This window comes from Stigmatopora argus, chromosome 12 (genome assembly GCF_051989625.1).
Source record: "Stigmatopora argus isolate UIUO_Sarg chromosome 12, RoL_Sarg_1.0, whole genome shotgun sequence".
In the NCBI taxonomy this organism is placed as follows: Eukaryota; Metazoa; Chordata; class Actinopteri; order Syngnathiformes; family Syngnathidae; genus Stigmatopora; species Stigmatopora argus.
In genome coordinates this window covers 17,029,381-17,052,273 of record NC_135398.1, presented here as the reverse complement: position 1 = coordinate 17,052,273, position 22,893 = coordinate 17,029,381, and the positions used below count along the sequence as shown (strand labels likewise).

Sequence of the window (22,893 nt, the reverse complement as noted above, 5' to 3'; positions counted from 1 at the left end):
GTGGTTAAATTAAAATTAGATACCAAGATGGCGGTGCTCTCCAGTTCGGTGTTTTGCTTTCTCAATCTTATTGTTATTTACTAACATCTGCGAGGCAAACTTTTTCTACAGTCGCCAAGATTTAATTACTCTTGGCTGGAGATGCGATATATCCATCACAACAGATTACCAACAAACCTACAATATCCCCGAGGACATCGCGAGACCACCGGGATCTCCGTGGATAGTCAGCCCACTCAGAGTACGTCGGAGGCGGCAAAGGGAAAGAAAGCAAAAGCGCGGAGGCTGGGCGGGCCTAGCTGCTAAGCTAAGGAAGCAACATACCGAGCACCGCTTCCGAGTATCTTCTTGACCAACGCCAGATCCATCACCCACAAAATGGATGATTTGGAACTTCAGCTTGCTACCAACAGCTTTGTCAGGAACTGTAACTTTATTTCCATCACGGAAACGTGGCTACACCCGCAAATCCCCAAAGCCGCGGTATCGCTAGCTAGCCGGACGCTATTCCAAAATGATCGTTCGAAAGAATCAGGGAAAAGCAAGGGGGGGCGGGACTTTGCGTGTATATACACAATGACTGGTGCTGCAACAGTAGGATCATTAACACTCACTGCTCCCCGGATTTAGAGCTCTTGGCAGTACGGTGCAGGCCCTTCTATCTACCTAGAGAGCTAACAATTGTCATTGTAATGGCTGTTTACATCCCACCGGATGCTAATGTTAGCACGGCACTCAGCCTCCTGCTAGCGACTATAAACAAACAGCAGCTTGACCACCCCGATGGAGTCTTTATCTCGCTGGTGACTTCAACAAAGCATGTTTAAAGACTGTTCTGCGTAAGTTTACCCAGTACGTGAAGTGTCACACCAGAGGAGATAAAACTCAGTGTTTATTCTAACATCAAACATGCTTATAGAGCCACACCCCTCCCTCACCTTGCTGGATCCGACCATCTCTTCCCGTCCCTCACCCCCTCATACACCCCACTCCGGAGGCTAACAAGGCCACAAATAAAGATAATAAAAACATGGCCCCAGGACGCCCTTTCTCAGCTTCAGGACTGTTTTTCTCGCACCATTTGGGAACTTTTTGAACACAACAACCTCCAGGACTACACGGACACTGTACTTTCCTACATCAAAAACTGCACGGACAACATCACTGTTAATAAACGGATACTGGTTTTTCCTAACCAAAAACCCTGGATGACCAGTGAGACACAGGCACTCGTCAAATGCCGTAATACCGCCTTCAGGTCAGGGACAAGGTACAATACAGCGCTGCCAGAGCAGAGCTGAAGAGAGGCATTAAAAAGGACAAAGCAGCATATACAGTGGTACCTCGTCATACGACCGCTCGTCATACAAAATTCTCGTCTTACGGCGGAAATTTCGATCGAATAATTCGCCCGTCATGCGATCAAAATTTCGTGATGTGACCAAGCCAGGTCTTTTTTGCATATCTTTCGTGTATAACAATATGTACGAGCACGGAACGATTAATTCAGACGAGTTTCTCCTAAGACCAGGAAACGCACAACGCGCATGCAAGAGGGCTTTCTGGGTAATGAAGTATACTCGTGCACACAACACCCATAGGCAATGGCAACCTTTCTCAGAATAAAACTTCATTACCCACAATCAATACGTGGGTAAGCTCAACTATTGTATTTCCTGTTATTCTTTCTAAGGAAAGAAGCTCCCGCGATCGTTCTTTAAAGACTATTTCTCGTTGGCAAGTGGTCGTGCGTTATCCTATTGTGAGGACATTTGTGTGCATCATTTTGGGAATATTTTGAAGGCAATACAACAGCAAACAGTCCATCGATAGCGAACGTGAGGGTGGAGTCGTGGCAAACCGCCAACCCGGAAAACGAAGGTAACAAAAGATTACAACAAAATTTGAATTCAGTTTTGTGTAAAGTTACATTAAACGTATGTTTGAGTGTCTGTATATATTAATCCAAGTTAATTTAAATTTGTTTGTTCCGTTTACGAGTGCGTTGTCGTGGAAAGAAAACGAACGCCACCCCCCACGCCCCCAAACGTCTCTGTCTCCCGTCGGCGAATTCTGCCCAATTTTAGTTAGATTAAACACATTTTATTACTATTAAACCACTAGTTATGTGTTACTTTGTTAATAGATGGCGAATTAGAAGAAATAAAACATTTTTTCCAATCCAATATCCTGTTTTTGGTGTTTTTTCAGAGGGCTGTAACGAATTAATGTGTTTTCCATTCATTTCAATGGAAAACGTCCGCTCGAGTTACGAGAATCTCGTCATACGAGCTCAGTTCCGGAACGGATTAAGATCGTATCTCGAGGTACCACTGTACAAGGAAAATCGAGGAGCACTTCACAGGAAATAAACCAAATAAAATGTGGCAGGGAATACGACATATTACCAATTACAATGACAATAATGTGTCTATTAACGCAGATGCCTCACTAGCAGAAGAAATGAACCGTTTCTTTGCCCGCTTTGAGACTAAAAAATCGGACCCAGTCTCAACACATTCACCACCACCCTGCAGCAGTACACTGAAGCTTCAGGAACATGAAATGAGACAGGTAATGCGGACTGTGAAAACCAGGAAGGCTACTGGTCCCGACGGAGTACCTAGGAAGGTGGTGAAAGCCTGTGCTGACCAGCTGACTGGTGTTTTCACAAAAAAATCAATTGTTCCCTGCAACAATCCATCATTCCATCCTGCCTGAAATCTGCCACCATTATCCCTGTCCTTAAAGAGCCAACCATTGACAGTCTGAATGATTATAGGCCTGTTGCACTTACGCCTGTGATCATGAAGTGCTTTGAAAAGTTGGTCGCCCACCATGTCAGGGATACAATCCCTCCCTCAGTTGACCCTCACCAGTTTGCTTATAGAGCAAATAGGTCCACTGAGGACGCCATCACCGTAGCTCTACACACAGCACTGAGCCACCTGGAGCACCATGGGAATTACGTGAGGATGCTTTTCATTGACTATAGCTCAGCCTTCAACACTATAATACATTCTGGCTGACAAACTCTCCCACCTTGGACTATCCTCTTCCATCTGCTGCTGGATAGAGAACTTCTTAACCAACCGACCACAACCTGTTAGACTTGGTCCCCACCTCCCTTCCTACATTACACTGAGCACTGGCTCCCCTCAAGGCTGTGTACTGAGTCCTCTTCTGTACTCCCTGTACACATACGACCGTACACCGACCCACCAGTCTAACTCCATCATCCAATTTGCCGATGACACCACTGTGGTCGGACTCATCTCAGGAGGGGATGAGTCGGCCTACAGAGATGAGGTCAACAAACTGTCTTCGTGGAGCTTGGTGAACAATTTCAAACTGAACTCCACGAAAACTAAAGATATAATCCTGGACTTTTGCAAACGCAGCACAGACCTGGCCCCACTCCTCATAAATGGAGTATGCGTAGACAGTCCATTCCTTCAAATTCCTGGGGGTCCACGTCACGGATAAGCTCTCCTGGTCTACCAACACCACGGCAGTGGTGAAGAAGGCCCAGAAATTACTCCATTTCCTGAGGGTACTCAGGAGGAACAACTTGGACACTAAGCTTCTGGTAACCTTCTATAGAGCCACTGTGGAGAGCATCCTGGCATACTGCATTACAGTGTGATACGCTGGAAGTATGGCAGCAGACAAAAAGGCCATGCAGATGGTGATCAACACTGCCCAGAAGATTGTCGGCTGCTCTCTGCCCTCCCTGGAAGACATTGCCAGCCCTCGCTACCTCAGGAGAGCCGGGAACATTGTCAGGGACCCATTTCACCCTGGTCACAACCAGTTCCAGCTGCTGCCCTCTGGCAGACGCTACAGGTCTCACAAAGCACGGACAAATAGGCTTAAGAACAGTTTTTTTCCCACAGCCTTCAGCACTCTAAAGTTGCGGTAGCACGACACACAACCCCTTCTGTGTAATAACTTCGGGGTCAGGTAACTTGAAGGACGTTAGGCGGTGATCTGCCTCCTGCTGGCTGACTGTAGGTAAGTGAGGAGACAGAGAGGAGGTAAGTGATTCGTTGTTTGCTGGCATCTGCGAGGCAAACTTTCTTTTCTGCAGTCGCCGGGATTTGATTGCGCTCGGGGGGAGATGCGATGTATCCATCACGGCAGATTGCCAACGAGTCTGAAATGAACCACCGGGATCGTAATAATATCTTAGATTAGGCAATTTAGGCATTTTTTTGTATTTTCCTTAACAGGATGTGATTCTTATATTTTTATATTACTTATTTTGGGCTTTTCGCCGGGAAAGCGCACTTTGTGGAGTAGCACCACCAATTTCCTCATACGCAGCTGGGTATGATGACAATTAGGCTTTTGACGAATCAATGATGATGACAAAGCCTGTCTGATTATAATTGTCTGATTATTATTATTATTAACTAAATACTTATTTGCTCCACAGTATGTAGAGCCAAATAACATCAGAATCCTCTGTTCCATCATCAGGATGTTTGGAAATTTGACTGCACTTAATGAAACATAAAACTCATCCAGTTTCAGGGAGTTGAATTTGAACTAAACCAACAGCAGAATTTCTCATGTAGGTCATCCAGTGATTCCCTGTATTTTTTCACATGTTGCGGGGCCTTTTAACACAGCAGGTGTGGGGAAATAAGCAAATGACTTGTCTGATATTCATTCATTCATCTTCCATACCGCGCAATGGTTGCGGGGGTTCCTGGAACCTAACCCAGGTGACTTAGGGCAAAAGGAAGAATTTACCCTAGACTGGTCGCCAGTCAGCCATAGGGCACACAGACCACACGCACTCACAGTCATACCACCACCACACACCGAAGTCGGGCGAGTGAACCTCTACACCATGAGGCACCACTTGTCTGATATTTGATTTTAAAAAAGCAGCTTGGTTTTGAAGGGGCTGACGTTTGCCTGCATTTCATGCACAAACTGGTTTTCCCCTTGCAGCTTCATATTCAGCTCGTTTGTGTGTGTCAGTATGTCAACAGTAAAAGCTAAATCACAAAGCCAAACTGTGTCAGTCAGTTCAAGAAATTTGACAGTAGAGCTCCAAAAACTAAATCTCCCGTTTGAGCTTTCACGCACGTTGACTCACTTTTCCCAAACTTAAGCATCAGACATTAGAATGGTAAAGTAAGTCCGTGTGATCCGCGTCAATTTCTTCAAGAAATTGAATTGAATTGAAAGCTTTTATTGTCATTATACAAATATAATAAGATTTCAAGCTTTCACCACAGAGTGCACAAATAACAACAGACAGAAAAATAAATAATCAATGAATAGGAAATGAATAAATAAGTAAGCTGCCCGGTGGCGCGAGTGGTTAGCGCGTCAGCCTCACAGCTCTGGGGTCCTGGGTTCAAATCCAGGTCACGTTCACCTGTGTGGAGTTTGCATGGTCTCCCCGGGCCTATGTGGGTTTCCTCCAGGTACTCCGGTTTCCTCCTACATTCCAAAAACATGCATGGTAGGCTGATTGGACACTCTAAATTGCCTCTAGGTATTGGTGTGAGTTTGCATGGTTGTCTGTCTCCTTGTGCCCTGCGATCGGCTGGCCACCGATTCAGGGTCTCCCCCGCCTCTGGCACGGAGTCAGCTGGGATAGGGTCCAGCACCCCCCGTGACCCTAATGAGGATAAAGCGGTTCAGAAAATGAGATGAGATGAATAAGTACTCCAAGTGAGGTCAGCAGAGTGAAGCAGGCTTGTTCCACTTGAAGTCCAGGATGAGTTCCATGCCTTTTGGAGACGTTCAGCGCCAATTCACACCACTCGCAGAGTCTATGCATGCAACAACAAACAAGAAGACACATAGAAAATCAATATATAGTAATGATAAATAAATAATCACTAAATAGTAATGATAACTAAATAATCACTAAATAGTAATGATAACTAAATAATTACTAAATAGTAATGATAAATAAATACTCACTAAATAGTAATGATAAATAAATAATCACTAAATAGTAATGATAACTAAATAATCACTAAATAGTAATGATAACTAAATAATCAATAAATAGTAATGATAAATAAATAATCACTAAATAGTAATGATAAATAAATAATCACTAAATAGTAATGATAAATAAATAATCATGGAATAGTAATAGACAAATAAGTGGTCAACATAAAAAATAAGTAAGTATTAGTAATAAGTCTTCATTAGGTCTTAGGTGCAGAACTCGAGTTGAGTATGGTGACAGCTCTTAGGAAGAAACTGTCCTTGATTCTGTTTGTCTTCTCAGTTGTAGCTCTAAAGCGGCTACCAGAGGGCAGCAGGTTGAAGTGCTGGAAGCCAGGATGCGTATTGTTTTTTTATAATACTCTCTGCCCTTGTAAGGCACCGGGATTCGTAAATCTTGAACAGGGTGGGTAGGGGGCAGGTGATGATCTTTTGGGCTGTGTTGATCACCCTCTGTAGTCCTTGCCTGTCTGGTTCTGTGCAGCTTGAGTGCCACACTGATACAGCATAGGTCAGCATGCTCTCAATGGCAGACCGGAAGAAAGTCACCAGCAATTTGGTGTTCAGTTGCTCCTTCCTGAGTACACTCAGGAATTGTAGCCTCAGATGCGCCTTGATGAGTGTTGTGGTGGTGTCGCTCAAGTAAGATCATCAGATGTGGACTCCTAGGAATTTGAAAGTCTCTACTTGCTCCACACATTCGCCATTAATATACAGGGGCGACGGAGCAGCCTTGTTCCATCGGAAGTCCAGGATGAGTTCTCAGGTTTTGGAGACGTTAGCACCAAATTGTTGAGAGCGCACCACTTGCTGAGTCAAAGGACCTCCTCATCTCTGTAGGCCATCTCATTCTCCCCTGTGATCATCCCCACCACCGTTGTATCGTCTGCAAATTTCACAATGATGTTCTCAGGGTGCGTGGGTCTGCAGTTGTGTGTGTGGGATAAGAATGTCCAGTCTTATGGTGTTAAAGGCTGAGGTGTAGTTGATGAAAAGCATTCTGACACAGCTCGCTCTTTTCTCTAGGTGGTTCAGTGCAGCAAGGAGGGCGGTGGTTATTGCATCTTCTGTCATAATTGCGCGGGTGTGCGGCGGTGTCGGACCCAAAGATGCAGGAAGTTGACAAGACAGGAGTGCTGGTGCACAAAACTAAATGCTTTAATAAGAACTAATAGAAAAAGCCATACAAACTTAGGACTTGTTAAAAATTAATAAAGAAACAAACCTAACAGGGATAGAACGTACGCACACTGACAGGGGGACGACATGACCAAACGCAAGCAATAATCCAACAGCCAGGCATACCAGGACATAATGTATAAATAGACACACAAGGGGTAATTCCCAATCAAGCATACCTGGTCACATAAAGATGGGGAGCCAATAAATGGGAGGGAGTCAGGGCGCCCAAAGGAGAGAAAACGTGCTGTCCAAAACACGAAAAAAAAGAATCCCTAGTGAGGAGGTTGACCCGGCCGGCCCGCAAAGAAGCGGCAAACAGGTCCTTACAGGGGTCGTCTCAGCCGGCCCACAAAGAAGCGGCCAGCTGCCCCGCCGAAAGGTCGTCCAGTCAGGTATTGCCCTGGATAGTCCATGCGGAGGTCTCTAAATGTCGGAATAATGATTAATACCCTTAATTCATTATTAGTAATATTTAATTAAAATTGGAAAACATCTTTCAACATAACTGCTTACAACTTGCAAGGAAAATCACTCCCAACGCGTCTTCGTTCGCAAGAGGATTCTGCCGGGCGGCATACTCTTCGGTCCATTTAGCGGCACATAACCAAAACATTCAAAGGTAATCTGATTTAAACAATTGCATAAGCAAAAACAACTGTCTCAACTGTTTTGAACAATTGTATAAGCTTAGCCGAATAACATCATAAAGGTTACAAAAACAACTGTCACAACAATCTGTTTTTATCGGAACACCTGCGTAAGAATTTGCACAATAAGCATAAAAAGTGACCCGAGCGGATCGTAAATCAAAACAACGGCATTAGAATTTGCACCAGTAAGCATAATAATTTCTTTATAAGGTAAACTGCCGGCGTCCCAGACAAAACAATTTATGAGTCCTTCGTAGATCATTGCGAACTTGCATCTGGGTGCCTGGGTTGCGAGGGCTATCTCCCAGTAACAGTCCTTGAGGTGTTATGTCAACAATCTGGAGCCAGCAGGGTGACCTCGAGTTTGTCCCAGTCTCGAATTAAAATGCTATAATATCATCATGAATTAATTCATAGCCTTATTACTTAAAAAAAATGCTTACAACACATATAGAAACATTCCATAATAAATCTAACACTAAGCCTTCGCCGTCCTCAGCCTCCAAGCTTTCGCCGTTCTCGGCCTCCAAATTTCCGCCGGCCTCGGCCTCCAAGTTTCCGCCGTCCTCAGCCTCCAAGTTTCCGCGATCTTCTGCCTCCAAATTTTCACCGTCCGCGGCCTCCAAGTCCACGCCGTGGCCACCGCCAAGAGAATCGCCGTCGCCTCCGCCAAGAGGATTGCCGTCACTGGGCACACGAGAGCGGGGCGCCGGGCCAGGCACAGGGGTGCAAGGGTGCGGGATGTTGGGGCAGGCGCGAGGCTGCAAGGCGCCGGGCTAGGCGCGAGGGTGCGGGGCGCCGGGGCAGGCGCGAGGGTGCGGGGCAGGCACGAGGGTCTGGGGCGCCGGTGTCGGCGCGAGGGTGCGGGGCAGGCATGAGGGTGCGAGGCGCGGGTGTCGGCGCGAGTGTGAGGGGCGCCGGTGTCGGCTTGAGTGGGCGGTGTGTGGGGGCGAGGGTGCGGGGTGCCGGCGCGCAGGTGTGGGGCACTGGGGTTGGCGCGCAGAAGCGAGCCACCGGCGTCGGCATGTAGGAGCGAGGCACAGGCATCAGCGCACACGAACGAGGTGTTGGCACGCAGGGACAAGGGGGCGTCAGCGCGCACGGACGAGGCGGCGTCAGCGCGCAGGAATCAGTGGCCATGCAAGGATGGTTAGTTGGAGCGGGTACCTGCAAGAGGCGGTCCTCCTTTTCCCACGCCTCCAAAAGGTCTCAAAGGACCGAAGTTATTTTGTCCAGCTTCAAAGTGGCCGCCGTCATCCAGCCCCGTCTCGAATAGGCAGCCGTCATCCTGCCCTGTACCAAAATGGCCGCCGTCATCATGGCCAGTTTCAAAATGGCTGTCGTAATAACACCATGACACGTAATGGCCGTTGTCATCCTGCCACGATTCAAAATGGCCATCGGTGCATGCCGCTGCCGTCGAGCTGCTTCGTCGGAGACAGCGGGGCTAAAAAAAAAGTCCCATTCAGACTCAGAGTCAGAGCCGAGAAGATTAATGAGCTCTGGGCCATCCTCGTATTCAAACATATTCGAGTCCGAGTCCCATTCAAAAGAAAAATGTTTATCCGTAGAGGAAGGCAGAAGCAGCGATGAGTGTCCCTTGGGGGAATAACGAGGGAGATGCGCGAGCGGGCAGGCAGGCGGGGGGTTGGCGGCGGGCAGGTGACGGGCGTGAATGCCGGCAAGGATTTCCTCCCGGCGGCTCACGCGGAGAAGCCTAGTGAGCGATCCCATACCATAGGTATGATCCTGCTTGGTCCATTATTGGTTGGATTAATCTGGCATAAATGTGCCTCGGGTGTGCGGTGGAGTCGGACCCAAAGATGCAGGAAGTTGGCGAGACAGGAGTGCTGGTGCACAAAACTAAAGGCTTTATTAAGAACTAATAGAAAAAGCCATACAAACTTGGGACTTGGTAAAAATCAATATAGAAACAAACCAAACGGGAATAGAACATATGCACACTGACAGGGAGACGACATGACCAAATGCAAGCAATAATCCAACAGCCAGACATACCAGGACGCAACGTATAAATAGACACACAAGGAATAATTACGAATCAAGCACACCTGGTCACAGACACCACACAGGAAAACACGCACATACACACCTCCACCAAAATCCCAAACAAAACGTGACATCTTCGGTGGTCTACAATTTTGTCTCTGGTGTCCTTCGACAGCTCTTTGGTCTTGGCCATAGTGGAGTTTGGAGTGTGAGAGACTGAGGTTGTGGACAGGTGTTTTTTCTAACGATAATGAGTTAAAACAGATGCTATTAATACAGGTAACGAGTGGAGACCTTGTTAGACTCCATTAGCAGAAATTAGACCTCTTTGACAGCCAGAAATCTTGCTTGTTTGTAGGTAGCGATTAGCAGCGAGCTCTAACTTTAAATCATCCGTTTTGTTTCCAATGGATCTGACGTTGGAGAGATATAGCTCGGGAGCAGACATTTGAATGGTTGTTTCCTGAGCTTACACAACACACCCGCTCGACACCGTCGCTTCTGTTTTCTTTGCCAACGCCTTCTCCTTTGCCGACCAGTCCCGATAACAAACATTTGTGCAAATATCTCTACGAGCACTGGGCGGAGCGTTACATTTTTTCCGTGTTTTTTTGCGTTAGTCAGTGCAGAATTACGGGATACACAACGGGTCCAAAGCAAGCCGGTGCAATGAAAGGTAGTGCAAAGAGAAGGCATATGATGACAATCGATTTTAAGCACGAAATAATAGAAAAACATGAGTAGTGTATGCGTGATTGAGATGGCTCGCCAATACATATGGAGAAGCAGGAAGTTCGCCTCGAAAGTTTTATTTAAAGTTTATGTTATGTTACGAGCGCATCCGTAGAGTCTTTCTTCTCTTTTATTATAAAACATCATAACCACTAGTTGTTTGTTACTCTGTTAGTAGATGGTGAATTACAACCAATAAAAATATGTGATTCCATTGTAATATCCAGTTTTTTTGTCTTTTTCATAGAGTGGGAACAAATTAATTTGTATTTAATTCATTTCTATGGAAAACTTTGATTTGAGATACGAGTAAATTGACATACGAGCTCAGTCCCGGAATGCATTAAGGTTGTATCTCAAGGTATGACTGTAAGTCTAAACGGTTATAGGTGAATTTAAAGTCCGGTTTTGACAAACAACTTGCGACAAGACACACAAAACACATGAAAAGAGAGCACAAGAAAATTTATAAACTGACGATGGTGAGTCCCCTCGCTCGAATAAAGTTAATGAGTTTCATATCTGGCTTCAACTACGTGGTCTACGTCGCAACATGGATTTACATAGTGCTTCCTGATTAATTATGTACCTTCTCAGGGTTGTCCTCTTTTACCCTTTCCTGAATTCTCTTGAGCATCCCAACGTTTTTTTCCTGTCAGATTTGGTTATCCATCTCTGTTAACGTTGGTGAGCGCACTCCAATTTATTCTTGTGCCTCTGAATGACAGCTGGCACACTGTTAAATAAATCCTCTCCCAGTGTTTTTCCTTTCAATGATTCCATATCCAAAAACTCCATTATTTCAAAATTGTCATTAATCCCTCTGATAAAAATTAAAAGCTGTGCGGTGTCTTTAAATCATTGCTTTCGTCCATTGCCAAATAATATAATCTAAATGTCTCCAATTTTTGGTTTAGCTTGCTAGCTAAGTGTGCGTCAATAACTTCAATATGGCAAGATAAGCTATTTTTTTCAAATTTGTTCTTGCTCTCAGGACATAAAATACTTCCTGTCTCTTCCATGCACTCTTTAAGAAACTCCCCTTCAGAGAAATGCTTCCTGGCTTTTGCTAGTTTGAATGCCAGTCAATAACTTCTTCGTGGTTGCTCCTTGGATGGAAGTTGCTCGAATAAAGATGTTTTGCTGAGCCTGCAAGCTAGCAACCTGTCAACCGTAGTCGCACGTTCTTGTGTTGAAAGGTTGCTGGCGGAATTAGAATGCTTTGTAGAAAAGTGACGGCGGATGTTGTATTCTTTTAAAATCGCAACGGTTTCTTGGCAAATAAGACATACAGCCATGGACTGGATTTCAGTAAAAACACAGAATTTAGGCGTCCATTCTTTGTTAAACACTGGTACTTACTCTTGACTTTTCTTTTCTTTGACATTGCTGTGGATGGGTTCTGATCTGAGCAGTAGAAGAAGAGCGCTAATTGGAAATGGCCGGATTAAAACAGAACAACGGGCCGGATTTGGCCTGCGGGCCGAAGTTTGCCCACCTCTACTTTAGTGGTACATGAAAGACTGAGCCAATTTAATTTTACCATTTCTAAATCCACCCTAAACCGGCCTATATCAAGTAAATTTCAGTTTTATTAAATTACACAACATAACATTAATTTCAAAGTTTAAGAATGGTTTCTTTGGAAATCTTTAGCAACAACTTTTAACAGTAATACCATTTAATTCAATCCTAAAAGACATTACTATACTCATTCATTTTCTGAGCCGCTTATTCTCACGATGGTCACAAGGGTGTTGGAGCCTATACTATCCAAGAACGAGTTGCCCGCCAATCATGGGGGACAAGCATACTAACAATCATCCATGTGCACATTCTATATAGATATCATTTTCAGTGTTGACTCAGCCTGTTTTTGGGACAATGGAGGAAACCCGAGTACCGAAGAAAGTCCACACAGGCACAGGGAAAACATGCAATCTCCACACAGGAAAGTCAGAGCCTTGGTTTGAATCATTCGTTTCAGAACTGAGGCTGACATGCTTATCACTTTTCCATCATTACAATTACAATTTTTCCCCACAAAGTGCAGTGTTAATGTTTAATCTGGAGCTTTAGAATTTAAAAAAACAAACCTTGGCCTTATTTACTGGCTCACAACTGTATTTTAATGTTGGACACAATGGTGGCACATGTAAAGCCAAACATACTTCCTATAAAATACTTGAGAACCACTGTCCCAGAGCAAACATTTATGAGTGCTCTGGGACATGTATCTAAAATGCTTTGTGAAATGTGTAGTACAATGTATTCAGAATATTTCAATTGTTATTTATTTTACTCAGGCGGCTCAGAAAAAAAAGATCAATTTAGAGATATCAACACAGATTGAGACACTTAAGATATACAATTTCTCAAAACATTAGTAATGTATCCAAACCCTTTACAAAGACTACATAGTCACACAGAGGATTTTGCACACTTTCATTATGACACAAGTTTTTACACCCACACTAATATCAATCCACACCAGTTTTGACCCCAGATACATCAGTAGTTTCCAGTCCATTGACTGCCGACTCATTGAGAACTGGTTTTAGCAGGACAGGCCAGCTGGCCCCCACACTGTCACATAAAGTCCCCTGGCCCAACATAAAGCAATACCACACAGTGAAAAGTGGCCTCTGCAGCTCCCCAAGGAGCGCTCGTTCAGGCGACCTTGTCCCCTGCGGACACAATCGGAGTCGGCCGTGCTGCACATAACGGCAGGAAAGAAAGAGACTGTGTATCACGGAGTTAGTCACCTAAAAGATACACTAAATGAGACTCATTTACACAAGCAGTGGCCTTGATGATGATGATAATAATAAGGGTATTTAGGGACTTTCCCCAGAGAGAGGCAGGTGACTGAAGGGTAATTTTCACCCACAAAAGACCAATGATTGTTTCTGATTGTGGTAATTATCATCATTATTGTCATTATTGCGGGAAATGAAACCTTGGAAAGAGAAATTTTAAAAGGTCTTGTTTTCCTTCCAGCTTGCTGTGAAATCATGCATATGAAAGACAAAGAATATAAGAACAGGCTATTTTGTATTTATTCTGAAAGAACCCATATTTTTCCTCCTTCAATTTTTTATTTATGTTCATCATATTGTAATTTTCTTTGTTGTTGTTTTTATTCATTTATTCATTTTCTTTCCTTTAATGTCCTTTTCTTTGAGCACTTGTACAAATCACTCCCTCTTTCATGTTTTGTCTGCACAGCCTTGATCCTATCTCCTCTTGAACACAAAACACAAAGCTTTTTTTCTATCCTGCAGAAGATGTAGTAGCATAATTGAGGACAAGATGTTTTCAGTGAAAATTGATATGTCCTCATTACAAAGTGGGATCACGGAGTGTACGAGGTGTAGAGTGGATACAAAAGATACATTCATCCACTCATTTTCAACACTGCTTACCTTGTCAGGGCCGCAGGGTTCTGGAGACTATCCCAGTTAACTTTTGGCCGAAAGGACTACAATTTAGACCAGGACACAAAGAGCCAAAATGTTAAACTGTGAGAGTCAAAGAGCCACACCTTGCTGTCAGAAGTGACATAAAAAAATCTAATCTGTCAAATTATTTTTCTCATCTCATCTCATTTTCTGAACCGCTTTATTCTCATTAGGGTCGCGGGGGGTGCTGGAGCCTATCCCAGCTGTCTACGAGCCAGAGGCAGGGGACACCCTGAATCGGTGGCCAGCCGATCGCAAGGCACAAGGAGATGGACAACCACGCACACTCAACCATACCTAGGGGAAATTTAGAGTGTCGAATCAGTCTACCTTGCATGTCTTTGGAATGTGGGAGGAAACCCACGCAGGCCCGGGGAGAACATGCAAACTCCACACAGATGGACATGAGCTAGATTTGAACCCAGGACCCCAGAACTGTTAGGCGCTAACCACCCGCGCCACCGGGCCGCCCTCAAATGAGTTTTTTTTTAAATATAATATATTATTTTTTAGTAATGAGCACAAGTGAATTTGAGTGTGTTTTAAGAGAGAATAAAAATAAGTGAAACATTAAATGAGGCAAAGAGCCACAGTATATCCAAAATATGATAAGACTCAAAGAGCCACTTTCATTTTAGCCAGGAGAGTTGCGTGTTCGCCACCCCTGATCTAGACTCATCGCCAGTCAGTCGTAGGGCACACATGAAGCTAGACAACCATTTGCACTCTCAATCACACCGCCACCGAGTGGGAATCGATCCTTCGCTTCCTGCACCGAAGTCAGGCGAAATAAGCATTGCAGCATTGGGTGGCCAGATGTAAGAGAAATATTTTATTGACATCTGTTATTGTTCTTCTATTTAACCACAATTCATGAGAATTTATAACTGTTTTTGTTTCTGTTATGGTCAACACAACTAACAAAGCAACTGGGTGCCCCAAGCCAGCGGTCCCCAACCTTTTTCTCACCGCCGACCGGTACATTCTTTCTATTTTCTTGCAGACCAGCAAATGGGGAGGGCGACAACTTAAGACAAAATTGTGTGGGGCTGGGGTCGGTGCAAGAATGACACCCACGGCGGCAAAAAAGTCCCAAACATAGCAATTAATTATTACTATTATTATTATTATTATTATTATTATAACAACTTTTCTCATTTCAAGTAGGAGGGCGAGATTGAAAACGTTGATATTTTTACTCTGACGGATCGGCACTAGGTAGCTCAATAACCGGTGGTTGGGGACCACTGACCTAAACTGTTTTTATTGAAACACTGATATATTTTGAGTGCAGGTATTTCAATTGTATTTGAATGTATTGTTCACCATATGATTTGTAAAATTACAGCTCATTATAACCAAATTCCTATTGTTAGACAGACTATGTTCAGACTTTGAATTTCTCGGACACAGTTCGGTTGGAAAAATGGCGCACAATTATTGAAGCATTTAAAGCAGGGGTCTCAAACTCAATTTACCTGGGGGCCGCTAGAGGCCAAGTCTGGGTGAGACTGGGCCGCATCAGGATTTCCACAAGAAAAGCGCTGATAAAACATTCCAACGTTAGCAAATATCTTAATTTTTTTACAAAAAATAATGAATTAGATAAATTAACTTAAAGATGAATAAAAAATCAATCAATCAGTAATACAAAAATAAAATAATAATAATGAGAGATATACACTGGCTGCCTAGTAGAGAAAATGAATTATTTTTATTCCGTTTCAAATGTCTGTATTAACAGCTCTTTAACCTTTAACTTTCTGAACTTGAATGGAACATTGAATATGAAATATTCTGAACACGGCTTCTCTTGCCTACTCCTTGCTGCTAGAGACCTGGCAGCGCTTCTTCTCACATAGCTGAGTCACATTTGGCTTGAGGGAGGAAGCAGTGGAGACCCTCAGTAGAGCTTGAAGATGCTCATCAGTAAGTCTGGACCTGTACTTGGACTTATTGAAGTTCAAGGTGGAGAAGAGCTTCTCACACAAGTATGTGCTCCCAAAAAGGCACATGGTCCGCTTGAACATTCGGGAAAGTTCAGGGAAGCTGGGGGTCAACTCTCTCAAAAAATGCCCAAGCTTGTCTGCTTCTCCACTCACCTCCCTGAACTTGGCTTTGAGTGCAGAGTTGCACTACAGGTCAATGAGCTCCATTTGAAGCTCAGGAGGGGCATCTTGCACATCAAAGGAGAAGGGGTCCGCAAAAATTTGAAATGTGGCTTTGTGTGTCTTGAAGTCTGCAAATCTGTGATCAAATTCCTCCTGTAGCTTCGAAATGGCCTCAACATACTTCTCACCACTGAATGGTGTGCCTGCATCCACGAGAGCCTTGCATGCTGGGAAATGGCAAAGGTTTGTCTGAGAGAGCTGGGCTTTCCATAACACAAGTTTAGTGCAGAATGCTCTCACGTTGTCATAGGCAGCACTGACAAGTTGCCCCTGGCCTTGTAGCTTCTTGTTCAGTACATTAAGCTCATGTGTGATATCAACAAGAAAAGCCAAGTCCATGAGCCATTTGGGATCACTTAGCACAGGAACAGCAACCCCGTCTATCTCCATGAAGTCTTTTACTTCTGCTCTCAACTCAAAAAATCTCTTCAACACGTTTCCCCTGCTGAGCCAACGTACCTCAGTGAAGTAGAGCACATCCCCATATTCTGACTCCATTTCCTCTAAAAAAAGCACGGAACCTTCTGTGCTTTAAGCCCCTGGATCTGATTTGGTTGACGCATTTCATAACGACAGACATCACATTGTCAAACTTCAGGCATCTGCTGCAAAGGGCCTGCTGATGTATAATGCAGTGCAGAGCTATGGCCTCCTCCACACCCTCCTCTTCCAGTTTTTTTTTAACAAGTGCTACCAGTCCATTCTTCCTCCCTGTCATTGATGGGGCTCCATCGGTTGTTATTCCAACAAAGCTCTTCCATGGCAAACCGGCATTCTTAATGGCATCACACAGCTGGTGAAATATTTCCTTCGCGGTGGTCTGGCCATGCATTGGAATTACTGTGAGCAACTCCTCCATTACTTTAAAATTGTCATCAACACCACGGATATATATTGCGAGCTGGGCAGTGTCTGTGATGTCTGTGGTCTCATCAAGAGCCACTGAATATACACTGAAACATTGTGCTTTCTCACACAGTTGATCATAAATGTCACTTGACAGGTGAGAAATGCGCTCTGCCACGGTGTTGGCAGAAAGGCTGATGTGGTTGAACAGACTTCTTTTCTGGACAGACAATATGTGCAGCCTGTATTATGCACTTTTTGATAAATTCACCTTCTGTGAATGGCTTTCTTGCTTTAGCAATCAACTCACAAACGGCGTAGCTAGCTTCGACTGCTGCATTACTGTCTTTGGTAGCCTTCTTGAAGAAATCCTGTTGCCTCAGAAGACATGTTTTAAGACTGGCAACCTGGTTGGCTCTCTCATCTCCCTGGTATTTTTCGTACTCCTCAGCATGTCTCGTAGTATAATGACGTTTCAAATTGTATTCCTTGTGCACCGCAACTTTTTCAGTGCAAATGAGACACGTCGGAGTTCTCCTGTGTTCAACAAAGAAATATTGCACTCCCCACTTTTCTTGAAACTGTCTGTGCTCATCAACGACCTTTCTCTTCACGCCAGGCTTTGAAAGAGACATCTCTGGGGCTCTGTAATATGTTTTTCCACTTGGAATGAGTCTCGGGTTGATCTTTCACGTTCAGTCGCGCGGGTTTGTGGAGCATGCGCACTTTCGCTCTCCGTTTCGCTCGCGAAGATGGCTACACTGACACAGGCTGGATCACGGATCATAGCGCCTCATTCAGTTGTATGCTGAGAGCAGCGGAGGAGTGTGCGCGCCGAGCGGAGTGATCGGCTTCACGGCTTCTCCTCCGCCCAGCTGATTGGAGGAATGAATGAGTGAGTGAGCGAGGCACTGGACAGCCCGGCCGATGTCCCGCCCTCCAGAGCTGTATACCTCACCGTGATTGGTTCATTCAGCTCCGAACACAACAAGTGTCATTCATATCAATCTTACGGGCCGCACGAACATTAATCTTTCATATTAAGACGGGGGCCGCAAATTATCGTCCCGAGGGCCGCAGTTCGCCCGCGGGCCGCGAGTTTGAGACCACTGGTTTAAAGGATTCTGTTTTGTGCAACATGCCCTCTGTGTTCCTCTACCTGGACGACATAAACGACACCTAAAGGAGTTGTTCATCACGCTAGAGGTATAAAGCCTCATAGTGAAGCCTGCGTTTTTGGTGTTCCCCCTATCCAATTTCTTGACCATCACATGGACAACAAAGGCATAGTGCCGCTACGCTCAAATGTAGAGGCCATCGACAATTTCTGTTACACGTCGTAGTCAACGGTGTTCAATTATGTTGTGTGTGTGTGCGTTAGTATGTTTGTCCGTTAACATCGGATAAAATGGAGACAACACCCTCTACATCCAATTTGAATGCGGATTTGAACAAACAATTGCAAATGTATGGCTCTAGGATCTTACCGTGCCCAATTGTTGAATTTGGGCCCCAGTTTGTGAGTGTGTGTGTGTGTGTGTGTGTGTTTAAATTGGTACATGATGACCAATTTTAAAGGGTTTAGTTGGTAGATGTGAGGACCGTGGAACGAATTAGAGAATTTACATATAAGATGGATGGATGGATGGATTGGATGGACGGACAGGGAGGGAGAGAGAGAGGGGGAGAGAGAGGGAGAGAGAGAGAGGGGGAGAGAGAGAGGGAGAGAGAGAGGGGGAGAGAGAGGGAGAGGGAGGGAGAGAGAGAGAGGGAGAGAGAGAGGGAGAGAGAGAGAGGGAGAGACAGAGGTACATAGTTACAACTATCCCTGGTGGTAAGATGTACCAGGGAGTCGCAACTACCTCAGCAGAAAGACCTGTCCAATGAGGAGACAGACACAAAAGGCAATTAACATTAACTGATAATTTATTAACACCAAAGTCAACAGACAACCGGGACTACGGGACAACATAGGGGAAGCAAAAGATACTAAAGTGGCACCCTTAAATGAAAAAGGTTACCCCCCCTGACAGGTGTTCAAATGAACACCCCAAAATACAGGAAATAAGGCCTAAGGGTGCCACTGTGAGAACTGATGGAATAAAAGTCTAGACACAGAAATAAACTACATGTACAGACGCTCCCCTACTTACGAACGCAATTGGTTCCGAGCGATTGTTCATAAGTTGAATTTGTTTGTAAGTTGATTCAGTGCTATATTTTGTATTATAATTTATGTTTAAGGCCGATATAAGTATATTGAAGGTTTATATAAGTGCATTTGTATGTTTAAGGCTTGTATAAGTAACACGCATTGGTTTGTACTGAAAAAAAAACATTTAATAAAATGGAGAGAATATGTACAGTACTGTAGAGAGAGAGAGAGATTTACTAGAAACTAGCCGAAAGAAGCTATCTAATAACGATTGCACAGTTTTCTTCTTTTTTTCATCATAAATGTTGCGGTAGCACTGTATGGCATCATTCAATTGCTTTGCAAACTTTGTACAACTTTCAATATTTGGGTCCTGCTGCTCGATCTTTCTGTTTATAAATGGTACTGACGGTCGACCGATTCAATGCCCGTGAAACGCTCACCACTCTCACGCGCATCAAGCTTCGTTATTATTGCCACTCGTTTCAAATGAAATGGCTTGCCTCTTCCTTGCAACTCCCTCAATAGAAGCCTTTAGCTTTTTACCAACCATATTTAATATTGGATGCATGAGATATTTAATGATACAAATGAAAAAGGTTCTTTGCACACTGGAGATACATTCACGCACTTCCGCATTGCAACGAAGAAGAAGGTAGATGCTGGGTGAGCTGAGCTCTCACAGCGCCAGGCGTCGGTATTAGCGGCGGAAAGAAGTACTACTCCGAAAAAGGCGAAATACAAAATTGGACTTGCGAACATTTTTGGACTTAAACGCAATTTGCAGACATGTTCGTATGTACCGTTGTTCGTAAGTTGAATGTTCGTAAGTAGGGGAGCGTCTGTATAAGTGCAACAACTATATGTATACCCCGGGGTGTCTAAACTTATCTAAAGTTCCCCTATGCAGCCCAATATAATTGACTTTATCAAAACATGAATACCCAATATAACAATGAATATAGTACTCACAAATAAGGTGAAGCTGGGGCAAACAAAACTTACTTCACTTTAGACATTGGTGCCTTCTAAAGCAAGTAAGGACTCCACTGCCTTAGCACCTGCATGCCAGGCAGTCGAGCCTAGAACTGCAAAATAGGAGGGTTTAAATAAGGGCAGGATGTGGACCGTGATTGGAGGAGGGAAGAGTGGGAAGTCGTCACATCTGTGTTGGCCTGACATATATACATATATATATGTTTATATATATATATATATATATATATATATATATATATATATATATATATATATATATATATATATATATATATATATATATATATATATATATATATATTTATATATATATACAAAACGTCCTCGGAGCCAGCTCCGAGGACTGTTGATCTGGGTTCGCAATGAAGATCTGTGAAGGACTCTTAAATTGCTTTGACTTGGATTCCGGAGCAGATGGCGATAATCGAATCGACTCCCGAAAATACTCGCATATTGTTTTAAAATAGTGTTGCTCGCTTCACCTAATATGAAAATTGTTTTGCCTGCTTGTGTAAATTCTTATGCAGTTGTTTTTGGTTTCCGACCTTAATTGTTGTTTTGAAGACCTGATATGCAATTGTTGTTGCAGTTGTTTTTTGACCTTAATTGTGTTATTCGGTTAGCTTATGCAATTGTTTTGAATAAGATAGCCTTAATTGTTTTGATTCTAATGCAACTAAATGGACAGAAGAGGATGTCTTTCTTTAGAATGGTCCGTGACGGGGACGAGTCAGGATTGATTCTTACTTGCAAGTTAACGCTGGATTATGTGCTCCGATGTCTTTCCTTTTATTAAAGTATATCTATTAATAAACCTATCATATATATATATATATATATACATATATATACATATATATATATATATATATATATATATATATATATATATACATATATATACATATATATATATATATATATATATATATATATATATATACATGTATACATGCGGCCCAGGGAATTGAGTGGTTAGTACGTCGGCCTTACAACTCTGGGGTCCTGGGTTCAAATCCAGGTCGGTCCACCTCTGTGGAGTTTGCATATACTCCCACGGGCCTATGTGGGTTTTCTCCGTGTACTCCGGTTTCCTCCCACATTCCAAAAACATGAATGGTAGGCTGATTGGACACTCTAAATTGGCCCTAGGTATGAGTGTGGGTGTGAATGGTTGTCCATCTCCTCGCGCCTTGCGATCGGCTGGCCACCGATTCAGGGTGTCCTCTGCCTCTGGCCTGAAGTCAGCTGGAATAGCCTCCAGCACCCTCCTGTGACCCTAGTGAGGATAAAGCGGTTCAGAAAATGAATTACTGAATGTTTTTTAACATGAATATGTATATGTTCATTAATTTGTATTGTCCCTTTATTAAACAAAATCAAATTCAAATATCACGCCTTTTACAGACAGGTGTCACAATGTGCTTTAATTGTATTCCATTACGCACTCATTCAAATACCAATTGTGCTGTTACCGTACAAGAAGTTGCATGGTTTTATTTAATACTAAAATTGGAAAGAAATTGGTGACTAACTACAGCCCTGATTTGCAGAAGCTACTATACAATTCAACAACAAGAATGGTACTCTATAAAAAAAAATTCAGCAACACAGTTATTCAGTTATTGGCATTTATGGCAGTACACTAAAAAGGGCTTTCCCACCAATTGAGCCGTGAAAACTAAGTAATCAATGGGAGATAAAGCTGGTCATGGAACTTCAACTGTGTGCAAAATTCATAAACGTCTTAAGAGAAAAGAGATTTGGATTGGTGCCTTCACATGGGGTAGCAACACACAAAGCTGTCTCTGCTTATACATAGGTCCTAACAGAGAAAAAGACAGATGGAGACTACATCAAATTCCAACACCCCCTCCACACACACACACACACACACACATACACGCACCCACTCTTATCATTCCCCAACACACATTGAAGCCCTCTCAACTGTCAAATCAACTCCATTCAGAATTATCCCTGAGTCTGGAAGGATTGACAGATAGCCATCACAGCATTGTGTGCTTTAATTAAACAACTGAGAGATTTAACAAGGCATATGAATATGAATGTTTGGTGCCTATGTGGTGCCTATCACACACTTTAATTCGTTCAGTCGGCACAGGGTGACAATTTCTGCTCTGTGTATTGAATTATGGAGCAGCTAATGTAATACCAATCTCTCTGTGTGTCATGCATATATAATTGTCTCTTTTACATGTGGACATGATTTTTACTGATTCACAAGGTGCTGAATGCCATGTTTTTTTGTTGTTGATGCAAGCATTTTATACCTCTTGATTGACAGGTTCACCTACGAGATCGCTCCAGTGTTTGTTTTGATGGAGCAGCTAACCCTTAAGAAGATGAGAGAGATGATTGGCTGGCCCAGTGGTGAGGGAGATGGCCTATTCTCACCAGGTCAGTATAATAATAATAATAATAATCGGACATAGGCCCTGTCGTCATTATCAACAACCAAAAAGCCTACTTGTCATCACACCCAGAAACTGCGTGTGACGAAATTGGTGGTGCTTCTCCATAAGCTGCGTTTACTAATACCGAACTGGAGAGCATAAAGCCGCTGCGTCAGTGCGCGCCGCCATCTTGCATAACGATTTTTTTTTGTATCTCAAGGCACTCATTTGCTTTCGTAACCTTAAAATTTCGTAACTAGAGACATTCGTAAGAAGTACCAAGAAAAT

At 43.5% G+C, this 22,893-nt stretch overlaps 1 protein-coding gene across 3 annotated transcripts in view; it reads left to right on the top strand.

The window, feature by feature from the left end:
- The window catches only part of LOC144086233 (glutamate decarboxylase 1-like), a 62,567-nt gene that overhangs the window by 13,581 nt on the left and 26,093 nt on the right, over window positions 1–22,893 (top strand). For all 3 annotated transcript variants that reach the window (XR_013304381.1, XM_077616100.1, XM_077616099.1), the window contains one exon: window positions 22,497–22,609. Coding sequence is in view for 2 of the 3 variants with exons in the window: in XM_077616100.1 (XP_077472226.1) it covers window positions 22,497–22,609 (113 nt within the window). In the remaining variant the exon portion in view is untranslated. The remainder of the gene's footprint in view (window positions 1–22,496; window positions 22,610–22,893) is intronic.